Genomic DNA, 22,415 nt, shown 5'->3' with positions numbered 1-22,415 from the left:
TAGGGTGCCAGTTATTGGACCTGGACTGTCCATTTGCAAGGTATGTGCCTAAAACTTGTATCTCTGGTCACAAAGTGTTTTTTTTTTTTTGGGTTTTTTTTTAGTAATAATTTTTATTTTGACCAAAGTGGATTACATATCTTTCACAGTAATATTTTACATTGAGTCAGGGGAATTACCATCACTAAAGTTGTCCTCCCTCCATCCCCGTTCCTAGCTTGCATCCTATATCCTCCTCCCTTAACCCTTACCCCCTGGGCTTCTATATATAAGTGGTCCCCTCTGTGTCTAACTTGTTGTAGATTGGGTATCAATTCTTTTGTCATTGGCTTTGGATTTGGTATTTAAGTCCGATCATTTTTATTACTACTTAGTGATCATACAACTGTTTGGTCTTGGAACCCTCCATTATTTCACCCTCAATTTGAGAGGCGGAACAAGATGGTTCTGTTTGAAGAAAAGAAAAGAAATAAAATGGGGTAAAAATCAAACAAGACAAGAAAATGGGCAGAGTCCTTAGAGGTTTGAGAGAAGAAAGGGAAAAAGAAAAGAAACACCACAACAATACAAACAGAAAAATCAATCAAAGTATCCAGCGAGTACTACAGCAAAAAAGACAAGCACCACATAATAACCACAGTCCTGAAATTAATAAAAAACAGTGCAAAAAAAATAAAAACAATAATAACAAAGCCAAAAAAATAATTTTGTGCTGCTGCTTCTTTTTTTCTGCATAGGCACAGTAAATATTGGGGAAACTAGAAAAGGAAATCCCTTAGCCTAAGAGATACAGGGTTTTTCCACCCTTGAAATATACTGTCACACTGGGGCTGGAAAGATAGCACAGCAGTGTTTGCCTTGCAGGCAGCTTATCCATGACCTAAGATGGTTGGTTCAAATCCCAGTGTCCCATATGGTCCCCTGTGCCTGCCAGGAGCTATTTCTGAGCAGATAGCCAGGAGCAACCCCTGAGCACCGCCAGGTGTGCCCCCCCAAAAAATGTTGACTAATCTAGAAATATACTGTCATAAGAATAACTACAGACTCCTTGCATGTTCATTTACTCTCCCATAGTCCTTTTGTGATATATGGAAGACTTCTGCTCCATCCTGGGTGATAAAATCTGACCTCTGTATCTAGAGATCTTGGAATCTGCACGTCAAGGAATGGAACCTATGATGAAGTTTTTCTTTACAGTTCTAGAAGTTCTGTTCCTTCACTGTCGTTTTAATCAGTCTTCTGTAGTTGGTGGTCTTGGTTATTGCGCTGATCCTAGGATGAAGTCTGGGACAGAGTCTTTCATTATGTTTACAGAAGACTCGTTTAGTTGCAGTTGTCTCAGTCAGACCCCTGGAATTAGAGATCTTGGTTGCTGTACAGATCATATACCAAAACCTAGACTAGGGCTTTTTTATGGTCCTCGGATACATTCTGCCCAGTCACAGTTGTCATAGTCAGTCTTCTGTAGATAGTGATCTTAGCTTTTGACAGATCAAAAGATGACAAGTCCTCTGATTTTATCTTATCATTAGATAGTGAGGTAAGACAATCTGCTCTTAGAACAAGTTGTTACCATTTCTTCATAGTCAGGATATCATATCAAACCTGGCACATGTTGGTGCCAGAGCAGTATTAAAAATGTCCCAGAGGGAGTTTGGTTCCTAGAGCTGTTGTGGAGAACTGTGTAGGTTCTATGTCTGAGATCTAGGGTTCAAGGTTGGACGGTCGCTGTATAATCACCTGAAGTCTAATTTGGGTCCACATGACATATGTTCAAGGTGGGAGGTGCCCCTGTATTGTAGAAAAGTATGAGTTCTTATTCCTAGTAGATAAGAGCTTGTTTCTATATGTAAAATTTCCCCTTTTTTTAGTATGCTTTTGCAGGAAGGAATGGTGCTACATTATATTGCTGGTGCACTTGGGGGTGGGAAGAGAAGAAAACAGAAAGAAGACAAAAATAAATATATGTGTACTCACATATATATAAAGAAAAAAATTTTAAATGAGTTAAAAAACGTAATTAAGGGAACAAAGTGATGCAGGAGACTACCTTACATTTGGTAAAAAAAAAAAAAACAAGTTAAGAGGTAGTGTTCTATAGGTCTTAAACTTATGAAGGAAATATAGGCTTCCCTATTGTCTTTTGAGATTTTCTTGTGGGGTGTGGGATCCAGGGCACATTTTCATCACACACTGGTCTTCTTGAGATTGAGAAAAAAATTGAGGCAGAGAGGTCTTAGGTAGAGTTCTTGTGCTGGGGATCCTTTTGGGGCTGAGTCCGGTATCAAACAACAGTCCACGTTAGGGAGAGGTGAGGAGTAGGGCCGCATAGCATGAGTCTGTAGGGGTATTGTTTGTAGTTTCTTGCTGGGGATGAAGTGTGGGTCTGAGTGGATGTCCCTTCGCTTGGGTGCTGGGTAATGGTTTATTGAGATAGGAGGCCGGTCTTGATGCCTAATGGATTAAGAACTGAGGTAAAGAGTTTTACTAATGTGGGATATTGGGTTGGGATTGGGGGTGAAGGGATAGACGGATTTCTGAAGGGGTGGGGGGTAGTAAATGGGAGGGGCTATATATACTATAGACATGGGTTGTTTACAATTTAGGTTTGGCTCTCATGGAGGAGTCCTCTCTCTATGTGCTCATGCCCACATAGAAACATACAATAGTTAGCTTAAGTATATCTTAAGAAAAAGAGGAGGGGGGAGAAGAAATAGATGAGAACAGAAAAATAGGTAAACATAGCACAAGCAAGGTAAAGAAACTAATACATCAACTAAGTTGGCAGGTTTTCTCAATTTCTAGAGATTTTATTACTGACGGGGTTGGGCCTTCTTGAATGAGGCTTTCAGAATAAGGTGATGACTGGAGCAATTTGGATACACATAGGTTTCGCATCTCGTGTACTAAGCAATGTGTTACTGAGGCCTATCTATACAGTATAGGTGGTTACCTTATGTAGTATTGTCTGCAGCACCTTATGCATCGAATTTCCTTTCCTAAAGAGGAAGTGACAGTGTAGTTTTTATTTGACATTGATTGAATTGGTGATAATGAGGAAGAAAGGGTAGAAGAAGAAAATGGAGAAAGAAAGAAGTAGTGAGAAGAGAAGAGAAAGAAAATGTTAGTTTGCCTAAACGTGTTCGATGAGTAGGTTCTATAATATAAGTCTGTGGGTCACAGTTGACTGCTTCAGTGGTCTGGCTGGTCACATGCTTCAGGTCCTAATAGAGGGCATAATCTAGAGATAAAGGGTATGTTAAAGTGTTTTATCAAGATATTTTCATAATGCAAACTGATTATGGTATCTAGTGTGGCTGAGCACTGAGGTGTCAACTTAAGTTGTCCACTCTTTGTATCCAAGAACCCCTGTGGACAGAAAAGCTGAGAGGTTATTTTAAATATAGTAAGATTAAGGTATTAAAACATATAGTTATGAAACACTTCTGCTGGAGTCACTGACTTCCCATCATATTCATTACCTGTAATCCTGTATAAGATCCCTAAGACATTATTATGGGCCTTTGTGTTAAAAAGCTAATTACATACCTGTTATCTCTACGTTGTTGTTTCTGCTATTGCTGGTTTTTTTTTTTTTTATAGAATAATGAGTAGTCGAGGCTTTGTGTTGTTCCACTTCTACTTGTTTTGGGAACTATTCACCAGTAAATGTTGACAATTACAGTGTTTGGAATTTCTACCCTGTTAAACCGTTGTATTTGTTCATGAAGTATTACATGTATCTATGGTGTATATTCTAGGTACTTTAAAATAGTGCTATCATTCTGTATTTATTTTTCATCTTCTGGCTTACTTCATTTAACATAATATTTTGTAGATCCATCCATGTTGCTGCAAAATCTATGACTGTATTATTTCTAACTACTATGTAGTATTCCATTGGTGTATAAATACCACGTTTTCATGTTCCAATCATTTGTTGTTGGACATCGAGGTTGGTTCCAAATCTTGGCTATTGTACTGAGTGCTGTGATAAATAGTGGGGTGCATACATACTTTGGGATAAATGTTCTTCCAACTTGGGGACAGATACCCAGGAGAGCAATTGCTGGGTCATATGGCAGCTCAATTCTGAGTTTACTATGCCCTCTCCAGACTTTTTTTCCATAGGAGTTGGACCAGGGGGCATTTCCACCAGCAGTGGATAAGAGTTCCATTCATACCACATCCCTGCCAATAGAGATTGTTCCCTTTATTTTTTATGTGAGCCGTCCTCACTGGTGTAAGGTGGTACCTCATTGTTGTCTTGATTTGGAGTTCCCTAATGATGAGTGAAGGGAGCATGTTTTCATATGTCTTTTGGCCATCTTTTGGTCTTCCTCAGAGAAGTGTTTATTCTTTTCTTCTTCCTATTTTTCTATGGCTTTATTAGATTTTGGGGGGCTCAGCTTTCTGAGTGCTTTGTATATTCTGGATATCAGCACTTTATCTGACATGTTGAGTGCAAAATTTTTTTTTCCATTCTGTTAACTGTCTTTTAGTATTACATAGGATTTCTTTTGCCATGCAGAAACTTTTTAGTTTGATGTATTCCCATTTGTTTAGGTTTGATGCTAAAGTTCTTGCCATTGGTGTTCTATCCTTTAATATGTAGGTCTTTGAGTGTTCTGCCTATTATTTTCCTCAATAAACTTTATAAATTCAGGTTTGATTTCAAGGTCTTTAATCCATTTTGAGTTGACTTTTGTATAAGGAGTGAGGTATAGATCAATTTTCAGTTTCTTTTTTTCTTTTTTTTGGGGGGGGGGGCACACCCGGCGTTGCTCAGGGGTTACTCCTGGCTGTCTGCTCAGAAATAGCTCCTGGCAGGCACGGGGGACCATATGAGACACCGGGATTCGAACCAACCACGTTTGGTCCTGGATTGGCTGCTTGCAAGGCAAACGCCACTGTGCTATCTCTCCGGGCCCAATTTTCAGTTTCTTTTTTCTTTTTTTCTTTCTTTCTTTTTTTTTTTCTTTTGGTTTTTGGGCCACACCCGACTGTGCTCAGGGGTTACTCCTGGCTGTATGCTCATAAATAGCTCCTGGCAGGCACGGGGGACCATATGGGACACCTTTGGTCCTGAATCAGCTGCTTGCAAGGCAAACACCGCTGTGCTATCTCTCCGGGCCCTAATTTTCAGTTTCTTACAGGTGGTTTTCCAGTTGTACCAACACCATTTGTTGAAGAGACTTTCTTTGTTCCATTTCAAGTTCTCTTTTGTCAAATATTAGTTGATTGTATATTTGGGGGGTTTATCTCTGGAAATTCTGTTCTAACCTACTGATCTGAGGCTCTTCTTTGTTCCAGTACCATGCTGTTTTGATCACTATGGCTTTATAGTATAGCTTCAGGTTAGGTAAAAAGATGTCACCCAGCTTCTTGTTTTTCAGTATGTATTTAGCTATCCTGGTCTTTTGTGGTGCCAGATAAATTTTATGATTGATTGTTCTGAGTGTTTAAAAATGATGTTTGAATTTGAATAGGAATGCATTATATCTATATAGAAATTTAGGTAGGATAGTTATTTTGACTATGTTAATTCTACCTATCCATGAGCATGGGATGTTCTTCCATTTTCTTAGATCCTCTTCAATTTCTTTCTGAAGTGTTTTGAAGTTTTCATGGTATAGGTCAGGGGTCTTAAACTCAATTTACCTGGGGGCCGCAGGAGGCAGTCGGGATGAGGCAGGGCCGCATAAGGGATTTCACAAAAAAAAAAGTAAGTGAATAATCACAAATACTGTGATATTTGAAGGCTGGCCGTGGGCCACAAAATGTTGTACGGAGGGGCAAATGGCCCTCGGGCTGCGAGTTTGAAACCCCTGGAATAGGTCCTTCACTTCCCTTGTAAGGTTGATTCCTAGGTACTTGATATTTTTGGATACTATTTTAATGGGATTGTCTCCTTAATATCTTTCTCCTTTACTTCATTATTTGTATAGAGGAACACTACTGTCTTTTGTGTATTAACTTGTAGCCAGCCACTTTACTGTATTGATTGTTTCTAAGAGCTTTACTGTGGACTCTTTAGGGTTTTTGATGTATATCATCATATCTTCTGAAAAAAAGAGATCGTTTGAGTTCCTCTTTCCTTATTTGAATTTCTTTGATTCTCTTCTCTTGTCTGATTGCTATTGCTAGGACTTCAAAGATTATATTGAATAAGAGTGGAGAGAGTGGACAACCTTGCCTAGTTCCTGATATTAGTGGAAATGCTTTCAGTTTTTTGCCATTAAGGATAATGTTGGTGTGGGCTATTCATAGATAGCTGTAACGATCTTGAGGAAGGTTCCTTCCAAGTCTATTTTGCTAAGTGTTTTCAACATGAATAAATGTCAAATGCCTTCTCTCAGTCAATTGATATAATCATGTGATTTTTGTCTTTCTTATTGTTGATGTGGTGTATGATGTTGATTTATTTGCATATGTTGAACTATCCTTGTATCCCTGGGATGAAATGCACTTGGTCATGGTGTATAATCTTTTTTGATGTAGTGCTGTATTCGGTTTGCTAAGATTTTGTTGAGTATTTTTATATCTATGTTTATTAGTGAGGTTGGTCTGTAGTTCTCTTTTTTGGCAGTGTCTTTGCCAACTTTTGGAATGAGTGTGATATTAGCCTCATAAAAGGAATTGGGGAGGATTCCTGTCTTTTCAATGGTTTCGAAGAGTCTGTGGATCAATGGTTGTAATCCTTGTCGGAATGTTTCATAGAATTCACCTGTAAAACCATTTGGACCTGGACTTTTGTTCTTGGGGAGTTTCTTAATTACTGATTCAATTTCCTCCGAAGTGATTGGCCTATTTAGGCTTTCTAAATCCTCCTTTTCCAGTCTCACAAGATGGTATTTTTCCAAGAATCTGTCGATTTCTTCTGGATTCTCTAGCCTAACTGAGTATAGTTGTTCATAATAAGTCTTCATGATGTGTTGTATTTCTCAGGGTTCTGTTGTAATCTCTCTCCTTTCATTTGTGATCCTACTTATTTGGGTGTTTTCCCTCTATTTTTTCATGACTCTGGCCAGTGGTTTGTCTATCTTGTTTATTCTTTTGAAAAACCAACTCCTGGTCTCATTGATTTTCTGTATTGTTTTCTTAGCTTCTAAATTGTATATTTTTGCTCTGGTTTTTATTATTTCTTGTCTTCTGGTTGTGTTTGGGGTTTTTTTTTTGCTGCTGTTGTTCCAGCTCCTTAAGATGACCCTTTAAACTGCTGATTTTTGTCATTTTCTTTTTTCCTGACATAGACCTGTATTGCTATGAGTTTCCTCTTAATTTCAGCTTTTGCTGTGTCCCACAGAGTTTGACAAGTTGTCTCTTCATTATCATTTGTCTCAAGGAATCTTTTTATTTCTTCCTTGAGTTCCTCTTTGATCCAGCTATTTTTGAGCAGTATGTTGTTTATTCTCCAGGTGTTGGATTTTTTTCCATTCTTCTTACAGTCAATTTTGACCTCTGATAGGGTGCTTCTAATGATCCGTACATTTGTGATTTTATACAAGTTAGATTTATATCCTAAGGAATGATCTATTCTGGAGAAAGTTCCATGTGGGCTTGAGAAGAATGTGTATTCTGTTTTCTGGGGGTGGAGGTCCCTATTAGCCCTAGAACTTATAATTTTTTATTTAGGGCTCTTATTTCTTTGCTAGTTTTCTGTCTGGTGGATCTGTCCAGTAGTGATAGTGGAGCATTGAGATCTCCTACTACTATCACATATCCTTTCATGTGTTTCTCTAGGTTTGCAAGCAATTGCCTTACATATTTTGCTGGCTTTGCATTAGGTGCATAAATATTAACCAGGGTTAGTATTTCTTGATCTAATATTCCCCTGATAAGTAAGTAGTGACCCTCTTTGTCTCTAAGCACTTTCTTGAAGTTGAATGCAATTAGGTCCGATATAAGAATGCCATCCCTGCTTTTTTGTTTTGTTTTGTTTTCCATTGGCCTGAATAATTGATTTCCATCCTTTTATTCTAAGCCTCTGCCTATTCTGTACTTGTAGGTGTGTTTCTTGCAGGCAGAAGAAATCCAGTTTATGTTTTCTAATCCAGCCCTCTATTATGTGTCTTTTAATGGGAGAGTTTAGTCCATTAACATTTAGGGAGATTATTGACAGAGAGAGCTGTTGTGCAGTTGTAGTTGTGTGTAGGGTGGTTTGTATTGTGTAATTTGTCTCTGAGTAGGTCATTTAGAATCGGTTTTGTTTGCACAAATAATGAGAGTTTGTTTTTTTGTTCGAGAATATTTTAGTCTTCACTTTCATATGAATGAGAGTTTTGCTGGATAGTGGACTCTAGGTTGGAAATTTCTTTCATTTGGTCATTTAAATATGCCATTCCACTGTCTTCTTGCTTAAATTGCTTCAAATGGGAAATCTGGTTTGATACTTATCTTTCTTCTTTTGTACTTGAGGTTTTTTTCCTCCCTATTGCTTTAAAGAGTTCAACTTTCTCTTTATTTTTTTGCCATTTGGATTACTATATGTCTTGGTCAGGTGTCGGCAACCTGCGGCTCCGGAGCCGCATGCGGCTCTTTTGAAGGCTTGCCGCGGCTCCGGAGCCGATGTCAGAAAAAAAAAATACTGCTTTAATCTCAGCTCCGCTTCTCTCCGCTATATCTATAGCAGTGAGGCGGAGCTGAGGAGCGGAGCCAATGGAGGCAGCCGTACCTGGTGACGTATATAGCATTAAGGTAAGAAACAATATATGCAGTGTTATATTTGTTTTAAATGTTGCAATGGTTTTGCGGCTCCCAGTTTCCTTCGGAAACGGGTCCAAGTGGCTCTTTATGTCTGAAAGGTTGCAGACCCCTGGTCTTGGTGTTGGTTTATTAGCGTCTATTTTATTAAGGACTCTTTTCACTTTCTGGATTTGCACCAAAGCCTCTTTCCAGAGGGTGGGAAAATTTTTGCTATTATTTCCCTGACTACTTGGTCTTCCCCTTTTCCCATTTCCTCCCCTTCAGGTTATCTACGATTCTTAGATTATTTATTCTGTCTTTGTTCATTAAATACTGGACATTTTCTTCCAGTGCTTTACTTTTTATTTCTGTGTTGGCTTCTTTGTTATTTTTTTGTTTGCAGTTTTTCTTCAAGTTCTTCTGTGTGATTCTGTTATTATGGCTTTTCAAGGCGTTTTTTATTTTCTCTAATTCCATTTGTATGAAACCTCTCATGTTCTGTAACAGGTCTTTAAGTTGGTTGATTTGTTCATCATGAATTTCTCGTACTCGCTGGCTAGTGATTCTTTCATTTTTTACCATGGCTTGCATTTCTTTTCTCATGGCTACTTTTAGGTCCTCATCAATTGGGGTCTGTGCGTTTTGGTGGAGTTGGAAGCTTGTTAAAATTTCTCTCCATATCCCCAGTTGTTAGTTTTCCTTAGTTTACCCATATCTCTTTGCATTTATTGGTTTGGCTTGGAATGCAGTGCCTTTAGATTTCAGCTTGCTTTTGCCTCTTGTGGCATGGGGCTGGGTCCCTTCTCTGGAGTGCCACTCTAGGTGGGTATGTTGGCTGAGGTCGCTGAATTTTGACCCTTCCCCTATCCTCCAATTGAGCCTGGGTCAATTACTCCTTCCCCTCTTCCTACTAGCCATTGCAGTTCCACTCCTAGCCACAATGATAGAGGGCCTAGTTGTGCCTAGATCACTTGCCCCCTCCCCTCTGGGAGTCAGTGGTGCTCTGCCCCGAGACCACTCTGGGCCTTAGCCAGTTCTCCCTGGGACCACCTAGAGGAAGCAACACTCAGTCCTGGGGCCCGGCCAATAGCCTTCCCCCCAACACCTGGGAATCCAAGCTCTACTTGTTTTATTGTTTTACTTCTAATTTTCCTCAAACACTTTCTCATATTCATAAAAAAGTAAAGAAATATAAAATATGATTTATATAAAATATTGAAAATATAAACATGATTACTCTAAGAACATCAGTCAAGTAAATCTGTTCATTTATTTAATATTTTGACAAAAGTTTTGAATTAGCATACCTAGTTCAGGTTGTAAAGAAATATCTATTGTCTTCTGTGCCAATTCAGCTTTCAATTCCCGTAAATCAGAAATTGCTTGTTTTCTCATCTATGGAAAGAATTATCCTTTATAAATGCATTTTCATCTTGCCCTTCTAAAATTATATAACTATCATTCAAAATGTATCTTAAAAACTACTTTAACTATCTTCTCTCATTTGCCTCCCATATCTTCAACCTATAGAATCACTAGTGTTCATATATATGTCATAATTCTACTTTAATAAGCATATTTACTGTAAGTGTGCTTTATAATAATTTTATTGATTTGTATAAAGGCATAATAAAATTAAACTTCTGAAAAAATAGAATGAAAAAGAACTTTAATTTTTGCTAAAATTCAGAATCTATTGTGATTTGGGGCTGAAACAATAACAGAGTGAATAGGTGTTTGCCTTGCATGCAGCCCACCCTGGTTTGATCTTCAGCATCTTTATGAAATTCTTGAGTGCAGGGCCTGAAATAACCTCTGAACATCACTTGGTATGCCCAAGAAAGAAAGAAAGAAAGAAAGAAAGAAAGAAAGAAAGAAAGAAAGAAAGAAAGAAAGAAAGAAAGAAAGAAAGAAAGAAAGAAAGAAAGAAAGAAAGAAAGAAAGAAAGAAAGAAAGAAAGAAAGAAAGAAAGAAAGAAAGAAAGAAAGAAAGAAAGAAAGAAAGAAAGAAAGAAAGAAAGAAAGAAAGAAAGAAAGAAAGAAAGAAAGAAAGAAAGAAAGAAAGAAAGAAAGAAAGAAAGAAAGAAAGAAAGAAAGAAAGAAAGAAAGAAAGAAAGAAAGAAAGAAAGAAAGAAGAAAGAAAGAAAGAAAGAAAGAAAGAAAGAAAGAAAGAAAGAAAGAAAGAAAGAAAGAAAGAAAGAAAGAAAGAAAGAAAGAAAGAAAGAAAGAAAGAAAGAAAGAAAGAAAGAAAGAAAGAAAGAAAGAAAGAAAGAAAGAAAGAAAGAAAGAAAGAAAGAGAAAGAAAGAAAGAGAAAGAGAGAAAGAAAGAGAGAAAGAGAGAAAGAGAGAAAGAAAGAAAGAGAGAAAGAGAGAGAAAGAAAGAAAGAAAGAGAGAGAGAAAGAGAGTGAGAGAAAGCGTGAGAGAGAGAGAGAGAAAGAGAGAGAGAGAAGAGGAGAGACCCAAACTCTTATTTCCAGGTTAAAAATTATAAAATTGCTAAGAATAAATATAAATTACCTTTATTTCTATTATGAGTTTGATTTGGTCAGTATCTAGTTTTCTCTTAAGTTGGTCGATTGCATGTTGTACCTCAGTGATCTGTATTATAAAATAATTCTGTGTGGATATGAAAAAATATTTACTTAGAATAATTCTCAAACAGAAAACAACAACAAAACAAATAGAATAAGTGTCTAATTTTTATTTATTTTCAATTTCTTTTCTTTTCTTTCTTTTTTTTTTTTTTTCATTTTTGGGTCACACTTTTCTGTTCCCAAAGCTTACTCCTGGTTTTGTGTTCCTGGGTTACCCCTGGTGATATTTGGAGATCATAGATCAAACAAGGGTAAACTGCTTGCAAAGCAAGTACCTTAATCCTTGTATATCTCTCCAACTCCCACTCCATTTTCATTTTTAATTGCTTTGGAAACAAACTATAATTAACAAGTATTATAAGAACAAATCATGAATATAATATTTCATAAAATCAACATATTGCTATGGAGTAAATTTTTAATTGATTTTAGAGCTACTTTATCTATCATGATTTACTATCATGATTCATATATTGTAAAAATCATTATTTATATAAATTATAATTAAAATAGCACCACAAAAACTACTAGTACAAAATGAATATGCTAGGGTTTTTAAAAAATAATTATTTACTGGTGTTTTAGAAAGAAGTACAAATAGCTACCATAAAGATTAGAAAACCAAACTTCTGGCAACATGTTACTATCTTTTGTCAACTTTCCCACCAAAATCATCAGCATTCACTCTGTCTTGATTATTCTGAAAATAAAGGTGAACATTAGAAGCATTTTTATTTATGTAATAAATGTTTATTTTACATCTATTTGCTATGTTCTTTTAGAAGGTTTTTTAAATTGGTATGTTAATTTTGTTGACTTAAAATAAAATTTTAAAATGAAGGTGTTACTTCACAGTAAAATGATACACAATAAGATAAAAGGTATGTATTAGATGTCTCTTTAAAAGTGAGTTAAAATTCTTAAATTTTATTAACATAAATTAATTATTTTATTTGATTTTGTTTTGGGCCACAACTGGTGATGCTCAGGGGTTACTACTCTTGGCTATGTGCTCAGAAATCGCTCTTGGCTTGGGGGGATCATATGGAATGCCTGGGGATCAAACTGCGGTCTATCTTAGGTTAGTAGCATGTAAGGCAAATGCCCTACAGCTGAGCCACCTCTCTGGCCCCAATTAATTTATTTTAAATTAATGCATAACTAGTAGGGTTGAGTTGTGAAGCTGAGAAATTCTTTTATTACTATTCAATATTTCAAATATTTAAATATTCAGAAAAGTAGATAGAAACTCAAGTGAATTATAATAAAAGTTCAAGTGGAAAATATTTTAAGAATAAGGTTAAATGACTCAAGTTGAAGTTTAAAGTTTATTTAGCTGATGTTTATCAAGTAGCACCTAAAGACTAGATACTTGGACTTTAGAAACAGAATTGATGGGCCCGGAGAGATAGCATAGCGGCGTTTACCTTGCAAACAGCTGATCCAGGACCAAAGATGGTTGGTTCGAAATGTCCCATATGGTCCCCCGTGCCTGCCAGGAGCTATTTCTGAGCAGACAGCCAGGAGTAACCCCTGAGCATCGGCGGATGTGGCCCAAAAACCAAAAAAAGAAAAAAAGAAAAAGAAAAAGAAAGAGAATTGAAACTTTAAGGACTGGAGAAAGGTGAATGCTATATGCAGCTCTCTTCTTTAAATGCTGAAATACCCAAGGGTAGAAATGGTTTTCTATGCCTATTGCTTATAATAATTGGAACAATATTCTCTTCACAGTCCTCAGATTTTCAAAGATGTTTTGTAAGCCTTTCAGCAACTCAAAGAAAAAAGATAGCATGAAAGGTAGGAGAAGAAAAAAAAAAGCAAAAGAGGCTATAGTTTTGAAAGTTTTTACAAATTGATGTAATGCTTTATTAGCTAAAATGTAAAGCATTACATGAAATGCTTTATTAGCTAAAATGAGATTACCTGACTACTTGTTTATTTGTGGTTTTTTGGGTGATATATTTGAGTGGTGCTCAGAGGTAGTTACTCCTGGCTCTGCACCAAGGAATCATTTTTGGCAGTGCTTTGAAGACCACCTGGATTGTGGGAGATTAAACCCAGGTTGGCCTCATACAAGGCAAGTTTCCTGCCCTCTGCATTATCGTTCTGGTCCCAGATCATTTGCTTTATAATACATAACAACGAATGTTTTTATGAGAAAATCTATTTAATACATGACACGTTTTTGTGTTACTTTTGTTTGAAAACGTTTATGAAGCAAAATGGTCAAAAAATTTAAACTTAAGCTGCCTCTGTGAATGCAACTACTTGATAAAAAACAATTGTTTTGTTTGCTTGTTTTTGGGCGACACTCGGTGGCTCTCACAGATTACTCCTGGCTCTGAGTTCAAAAATTACTTCTGGCAAGGCTTACAGAGTCGAACCCAAACTCTGTTGGTTACGTGCAAAGCAAACAAATGACCTACCCTCTGTGCTATCATTTGGACCCCAAAACAAGATTTACTTTTTAAAGTGTCAGCTATGTTAAAAACTGTACCAACTGGGCCGTTGCAATAGTACACACAACTTGTAGGGCATTTGCTTTGCATGCGGCCAATCTGTATTAGATTCCTGGCATCCTATATGGTCCCCCAAGTAAAGTGACACTGGACATGGCTGCCAAACTAAAAAAGGCAAAAAACTATCAACCAATATAGGAAAACCATAATAAGCCCATTTGGGTTTTATATATATGCTTATATATATGTCTTATATATGTTTTTTAAATATTTGTAAAAATATTAAAAAAAGCTTTACTCTTAGGAACAGATATGTGTTTGTTATAAATAGAAAGTGGGGTGGTAGATATGGAATAAATGAATCAAAAGGCCCAAACTTCTAGTTAAAAGACAAATTCTGGATACATACGATATAGCATGAAAATTATAAAAAAAAAAACAGTTAATACTATGTTAGAAGATGGATCTTAGTTTTTATTGGAGGACCTCACTTATTTGTGATATATAGAAGAATAACAGGAGGAGGAAATACATAGTACCAAAGAGAGGATACCCAAAATATTCTTGGCCTTTGATCATAGAAATTATAAGAACATGCAAGGAAAAATATGAGAGAGGGAATAAGAAGAGATGAATGGGAGGTAACAGGGGTAGGTGTCAGGTGCTTTGTGTGTGGCCTATATATAATATATATTAAATAATATTAAATATATATAAAATATAATGTATATTATATTCCTAGATAATATGTAAAAAAATATATATATTTTTGGGTCATACCCGGCAGCACTCAGGGGTTACTTCTGGTTCTATGCTCAGAAATCACTCCTGAGAGGCTCGGGGGACCATATGGGATGCTGGGATTTGAACCACCATCCTTCTGCATGCAAGGCAAACACTCTACCTCCATCATATCTCTTCGGCCCCTATATAAAATATATTTATATATAAATAGAGCAAGTAAAATCTAAAACAGAGCCAACAATACTGTAGGCATGGAATCCAAAGTTTAAAAATGAAAGTTTAAAATGTACATTTTGGGGGCTGGAGAGATAGCACAGTGGTAGGGTGTTTGTCTTGCAAGCAGCCGATCCAGGACTGACAGTGGTTCGAATCCTGGCATTCCATATGGTCCCCCATGCCAGCCAGGAGCGATTTCTGTGTGCAGAGATAAGAGTAACCCTGAGTGCCGCTGAGTGTGACCCCCCCCAAAAAAACCCCAAAAACCAAAAACAAAATAAGTGCATTTTTAAAATGTGCATGCCAAGGAGGCTAAGGATGGAGGAAACTGGGGACATTAGTGGTAGAACTGGAACACTGTACACCTGAAATTCAAAACCATTATTCTCAGAATCTAAGAAAACTTTGGCAGTATATAGCCTACTTATAATTTGTATCCATTGCTCTCATGAAAAATAATGAGCTAGAAAAGTAAGAGGTGCGGCACATAAAGTGTATCTTTTAGCATCATCTGCATAAATTTTTCTAGACATTAAGTCAGTTTTAATAGCCCAAAGCATCCTATATAAGTTAATGCTAATATTTAAAAATATGTATTTTCAGTCAGACTTCTCTAATTGAATAACACAGTAGTATTACCTTAGACTCTGTGATGTTTGCCATGTTCTTTGGTCTCATCTTGATTTCCCGGGCTTCAAGTTGCATGAGCAATTTTTTATAGAAAAGTTCCAAGTCTTCTCGAAGTTTTGTTAAAATATCCTCCAAAGATGCCGTCACTTTCTTCGTTTCAAAGTACTTTTTCTTCCAAACATCAGAGTCTATCAAAAAATAAAATTAAAATCCTACAGTTTGAAACTGATTAAATTACTTAATTTTTTAAGATGAAAGTATTCTGGAGTTAAATTTTCTTATCTTACTCTCTTATATGCTAAAGAAATTAGATATAAATCATAAATACTTAGTGGATAATAAAATAACCTGCCTTTATAAAATTAAAGTTAGTGATAGGTTCAGGATGCACAAACATGTTTTCTTCTAATTTTGTACGTATTCATGAAGAAAGCTTAATTAAAAAAATTACTTCTGGGACAAGATAAAACAGGCGTTAAGGTACTTTTCCCAGGCATCAAATATGGTCTCCAGGGCACAGAACCAAGATTAGCCCATGATCACCACTGGGTATGACTTAAAAGCCAAAACAATAATACCTGGGTCCAATTTTTGAATGTTTGTTTATAGTAGTTCCTTATGATTCTTCTAATATTGAGGGAATCTATAATATATAATTTATATATAAATATATATATAATTTAATATAATATATTAAATGATATATTTAATTTTATTTATAATACTGATAACTGATTTCATTTCTCTTTTTACCCTTTTGTAGTCCTGTTAGAAGTTTACCAATTTCACTGATCTTTCAGAAAACATTTTGTTTTTGGGGACATTGGTAGTGGGAAATATCACTGGATGGGCATTGAACAGTGTATGATTGAAATTCAATCATGAACAACATTGTTACTATGTATCTCATGGTGATTAAATTAAAAATTATAAAAAGTATTTTGTTTGCAATAAGTTAAAAATTTCGTTTCTAATTCTATTGACTTGTGCTTTTTATTTATTTTTCTTAAGTAGGGCTATTGTGTTCTTTCTTTTCTAGTTTTGTTTTTGAGGTAAAATCTTAGATAACTAATTTGAGAATATTTATTTTGAATAAAGTATTATCTAATACTGAAATATTGCTCTAAAAGTGTTAGATAAAATATTTCTTTTTTTTTCTTTTTTTCTTTTGGTTTTTGGGCCACACCCTGCGGTGCTCAGGGGTTACTCCTGGCTGTCTGCTCAGAAATAGCTCCAGGCAGGCACGGGGGGGGGGGGGCATATGGGACACCGGGATTCGAACCAACCACCTTTGGTCCTGGATTGGCTGCTTGCAAGGCAAACGCCGCTGTGCTATCTCTCCAGGCCCAGATAAAATATATCTAATTATGAGGTCAGATAGTGCAGTGGGTAGGGCACTTGCCTTGCCTGCAGCTGACCTGAGTTTGATTGCCAGTATCCCATATGGTACCCAGAGTCCTGCCAGGAATGATCCCCGAATAAAGTCAGGAGTAATCCCTGAACATCACCAGGTATGTCACACAAACAAAAGCAAAATATTTCTAAGTCTTTTGGGAAGAATTTTGCCCTTGGAATATAATTTTATTGTTTAATTGCAATTTTCCCCCTGTCATTTGTTTACAGTTTAATTCTATTATGGTGAATTATTATTTTGTATTAATCAGAATATATTAAAAGTTAATAAAGAAATTAAAATTAATACTAAAGTTACTAGAGTAGATAGTTGTTTTTATTTACTTGTTTTTTAGGTTACATAGTTTATAATGGTGTTATGCTTTCTGTGCACAAAGTTACTGCATTCCCACTATCTAAGGGTCCATACCCTCCACTGTCCTAGATTTCTTCTATTTACACCATCACTTTTGTGGGATTTTTTTTGGGGGGGCGTCACACCCGGCAGCGCTCAGGGGTTACTCCTGGCTTTATGTTCAGAAATCGCTCCTGGCAGGCATCCCAAACATATGGGATGCTGGAATTCGAACCACTATCCTTCTGCATGCAAGGCAAATGCCCTACCTCCATGCTATCTCTCTGGCCCTTACACTATCACTTTTTTGGTGGGGGGCATCACACCTGGCAGCACTCAGGGGTTACTCCTGGCTCTATGCTCAGAAATCCCTCCTGGGAGGCTCAGGGGACCATATGGGATGCTGGGATTTGAACCACTAAACTTCTGTATGCAAGGCAAACACCTTACCTCCATGCTATCTCTCTGGCCCCTACACCATAACTTCTAACCTCCTGACTATTGTTATATTTCAAAGATTTATTTTCATTGACTTGCCCGTTTCTTTTGTTTCTTATATACTTTATATGGTGAGATCATCCAGGATTTGTCTTTCTGTTTTATTCTGCTTAATATGAAACCCTCTAGTTCCAAGTTGTAGCAAGGGGAAGATACTATCTTTTTTAAGCTGAGTATTATTCCACTAAGTATGCATATATATGTTTATATGTATAGATACATATACATATATACACATATATATGGATGGATGCCACAATTTATCCATTATTTTATTGCTGTGTTGTTTCTAAGATATTGACTATTTTAACTAGTGCTACAGTGAACGTAAGTGTGCATATATTCTTTATAAATTAATGTTTTTTGTATTCTTGGAAGAGATGCCAAAGATGAACTATTTGGATTACCTGAGACATATATTTTTTTCTTGTTAAGTCTTCATACTGTTTTCCATAGAGGTTTAACCAGTCTAAATTCCCATTAATAGTTAGTGTTCCTTTCCATCCATCTCTACAAGTACAGGTTGTTATTGGATTTTTTTTTTGGTATAGACCATTCTAAATGGTGTAAGATCACATCTATTACCATTTTAATTCTGATAGTGATAATATGAAATTTTTTATATGTCTGTGAACCATTTCTATATCATCCTTTAGAAACTGTCAGCTCTTTTTCCTATTTTTTGATGGAATTATTTGGTTCTCATTTGCTATGGAGATTTGTGAGTACTTTAGACCCTGAATATATTAAACCTTTGTTTTGTGTAGAACAGGGGTCTCAAACTCGCGACCCTCAGGCCATTTGCGGCCCTCTGTACAACATTTTGTGGCCCACAGCCGGCCTTCAAATATCGCAGTATTCACAATTATTTGCTTACCGAATAATCGCACTAAAAATTGCATTAGTAAGGAAAAAAATCGCATTAAACATTTGCATATCCCGAGCAGTTCCGTTCGGGGTATGCAAATGTTTAATGCGATTTTTTGCAATTTTTTCTTACTAATGCGATTTTTTATTGCGAATATTCGGTAAGCGAATAATCGCGAATAGTTTGTGCCTAGCTTTCCGCTGATCCTGCTCCTGTCCACTGTCCTTTTTTTTTTTTTTTTTTTTTTTGTGAAAACCCTTAGGTGGCCCTGCCTCACCCCGATTTTGCCTCATGCGGCCCCCAAGTAAATTGCGTTTGAGACCCCTGGTGTAAAATGTTTTCTCTCATTCAGTAGGATGCATTTATTTTAGCCACTGTTTTTTTGGTTAAAGAAACAATGCATAGAAATGTTTCAGTTTTATGAAGTCCTTTTGTTTCTATTTTGCTTTTGTTTTCTTGGCCAATTTTGATCTTTGAAGTTAGATACTTGATTTTAAATACATTTTTTGTGTGGCTGGGAAGATAGCTCAAAGGGCTGGAGCACATGCCTTGCCGCAAACCTGCACAGTTTAACCTTGAGAATGGCTTCCAAGTACCCTAAATACTGTTTAGGAACTTCCCACCCCTAAAGAAACAAAATAGAAAGCAAATAAAATATATAGTGATATTTTTCTTAAAACCATTTCCTTTGAACATTAAAGCTAGAAATTATACCAAAATAAATACTATGTCATTTAATGACTAAAACTATTAATTTTTATTAATAACTTAATTTTATTATTTGTTTAGAAAATAAATTCTATAAAACATTAGTATTCTTTGTATTATCAAAATATATAATAAACTTTACCATCATGTTGTGTCCATTTCTTTTGTTCAAATAGCTGTTCAACTTTTTTAGTTAGTTCTTCTTTAATACTCTCCAGGTGTAGTCTTTTTTCCTTTACTTGATTAATTTGTTCAATAACATTCTCTCCTAAAGTGATTATAACCCACACTCATCAAAGTTTGACAGCTAAAAGATGGTCTATATACTTAAAGATAAAGTGCGAGTTTTAAAATGGCTAAAATAACAAGAATAGATTTTACCTAAAATTCTGCTTTTTTTGGTTACAATATAGCATTTGTCACTATAGAAAGAAAATGAGGGCTCATTTTCTAAATGTGGAATAATATAAAATATATGTAAATAATATAGTATCTTTTTCTTTATACATATGCATAAAATTGATTAAAATTCAGTTTTGTATGTAAAAATGCAATCAATTTTTGTGTATTGACTTTGAGACTAGCCACTTTGCCGTGTGTTGCTGTTTATTATTTCTAGGAGCTTTTCTAATTGACTTTAAATCAAATTCAAATATTTAAACTCTTGTTTTAGTTTTTTTGTAAAGTTGTCTTGGGCCTAAAATTTTCATACTTAACTCTTATGTATAATGTCCTCTTTAAGGACTTTTTGTTTGTTTTTGTTTTTTTGTTTATTTTTTTATTTGTTGGTGGGAATATGTTTCTCATCAGGGCTCAGGAAACACTTCTGTTGTGGTGATCAGGGAATATGAGTTTCTACTGATCATATCTAAGCCTCTGGTATACAAAGCATACCTCTGAATAAATTATCTACTACCTGAATTATCTCATTTGTGCATTTTAAGGTATAGTTAATATCAGATATGATATTGGTACTTAAGAAAATATTCCAATCAACACAAAATACATGCACTTAAATTTTTTACTTTCAAGGATAGAGAAAGTACTCGGATGCCGTTGACCCTGGTTTCAATCCCTGTTACCCTCTGTGGTCCCCTTAGCCCCATCAAGAGTGATTTCTGAGTACAGAGTCAGGAATAAGCCCTGAGCACCACCAAGTTTGGCCCATAAACCAAAAATAAATAAAATGAAAATTAATAATTAATTTTTTGGTTAAATATATATAAAGTGTTGCCATTTTAACCATTTATAGGTCATGTATAATTCAATGGCACTACATGCATTCATAACATTTTATAAATATTACTACCATCCATTTCTAGAACTCTTTAAATATTTTTTAAATTCCAAGTTGAAACTCCTTATCCATTACATAATTATCCCTATTAGCATTATTTAACTTTAACTCATAAAATCATCTGTATTTACAGTGTCATTGTACTTACTCTCAATCTCTAAGAAAGATTCAACTCCTGGAATACAAATAGGTTGAGGAGGAAGTGAAGGGAAATCACTAAGATTTGGTAGGATAATGTATTCATGTTTACTTCTCTGTAAAACAACATAAATATTAATAAGATTTAGTAGGGTAACACATTATTATTCACTAATCTGAAAGTATTGGTAGTCCATAAAACTACATTTTAAAAAAATTATATGAAGGGGCCGGAGTGATAGCACAGCAGTAGGGCATTTGCCTTGCATGGGGCCGACCAAGGATGGACCTGTGTTCAATCTCTGGCGTCCCATATGGTCTCCCAAGCCATGAGGGATTTTTGAGCGCTTAGACAGGAGTAGCCCGAGTGTCACTAGGTGTGGCCCCAAAACCAAACCAAACCAAACCCAAGCAAAACAAAACAAACATGATGATGATGAATTGCTAAATCTTCATTTTTAGCTATATTTTTAATGATAGTCTCCACTTTACTATTATTAGCATTATATACAGGAGTTTTAAGCTGAGAATTTAAATAAATATTTTATTATTCATTTTGAAATACTTTTCCTCCTTTAAATTTTTTTCTTATATTATATCTTAGTTCCTTAGTCACTTATTGTAACATTTCAAAATCTTGGCCCAATGCCAATATATTGTAGAAAAATTTTTTTCACATTCTTTTTTTGTTTTTTTTTTTTTGGTTTTTGGTTTTTGGGTCACACCAGGCAGCGCTCAGGGGTTATTCCTGGCTCTACACTCAGAAATCACTCCTGGCAGGCTCATGGGACCATATGGGATGCCAGGATTCAAACCACCATCCGTTTGCATGCAAGGCAAATGCCTTACCTCCATGTTATCTCTCCAGCTCCACATTTTTTTTGCTAATTAGTATTTATTTTTTTTAAATATATTTTTATTTAAGTAATGTGATCATATTTGGGTTACAGTCATAACCAGAACAACCCTCTTCACCAGTGCAACATTACCCCCTCCCCCCTTCCCTTCCCCTGCCTGTATTCGAGACAGGCATTCTACTACAGTAATTTGTTTTTAAGTTCAGTAAGTTGTATTTTTTTTCCTTAAAGGATAAGAGTAAAAAATATAGTAAAGGTGTGATAGTGGCAATCACCAATGTTTGCATAGGTCCAGAAAAATGAAGAAAATGGAAAAAAAAATCCTTGACCTGATTACAAAAAGGCCTCACCCCAGAAGTTTATTGGCATAAGACAGACTCTGGGTTCCAGATATACCAGTCTATCCAACTCCAGTCATTCTCAAAGTCTCGGTGAAATTTTTTCACACTTTAGCTATTGTTGGTATCAGACTCTTATATTTAAAGACTCTGGATTCTGTGCATTTCTTTCATCGATGTCAGGCTGGTGTGGAGCATCCTCTAGTTTCAGCATATCATTAAATGTGCTCCACATTCTTAATATATATTTCGTTCTCATATTTTATTTCCTCTGTATTTGCATCTATATCAACTTCTCCTCATTTTTTTTTACTTTTTTAAAACTACCTTTATGTTTTTATATTAACATTTTGTAGAACCTAATTTTTTATGTATGCTAGAATTTTCACTTCAGTAATGTTATTTTTAGTACACTTTTTTTTAATCATCATTAAGCCTTTTTTTTTTTCTTTTCTTTGTTTTTGTTTTTTTGGGGTCATACGCAACAGTGCTCAGGTTCCTGGTTTTGCACTTAGAAATAAGTTCTGGCAGGCTCAGGAGACCATATGGGACGCCGAGGATTGAAGCTGGTCAGCTGCATGCAAGGCTACCACCCTATCCGTTGTGCCATCTAGCTCCCTGTTTTACTATGATTTT

At 35.7% G+C, this 22,415-nt stretch overlaps 2 protein-coding genes across 3 annotated transcripts in view; both read right to left on the bottom strand.

Annotated features, from left to right (window-relative positions):
• The window catches only part of RPF1 (ribosome production factor 1 homolog), a 1,036,037-nt gene that overhangs the window by 957,328 nt on the left and 56,294 nt on the right, over positions 1-22,415 (bottom strand). The window lies entirely within an intron of this gene.
• SPATA1 (spermatogenesis associated 1) overlaps positions 9,993-22,415 on the bottom strand; it is a 35,223-nt gene continuing 22,800 nt past the window's right edge. Inside the window, 6 exon segments of the mRNA XM_049771259.1 lie at positions 9,993-10,023; positions 10,025-10,080; positions 11,203-11,301; positions 15,338-15,516; positions 19,292-19,417; positions 20,595-20,700. Coding sequence (XP_049627216.1) covers positions 9,993-10,023; positions 10,025-10,080; positions 11,203-11,301; positions 15,338-15,516; positions 19,292-19,417; positions 20,595-20,700 — 597 coding nt within the window.

The sequence above is a fragment of the Suncus etruscus genome, chromosome 4, assembly GCF_024139225.1.
Source record: "Suncus etruscus isolate mSunEtr1 chromosome 4, mSunEtr1.pri.cur, whole genome shotgun sequence".
In the NCBI taxonomy this organism is placed as follows: domain Eukaryota; kingdom Metazoa; phylum Chordata; class Mammalia; order Eulipotyphla; family Soricidae; genus Suncus; species Suncus etruscus.
The sequence above is the reverse complement of the archived record's forward strand: the minus strand, read 5'-3'. Positions and strand labels throughout refer to the sequence as shown.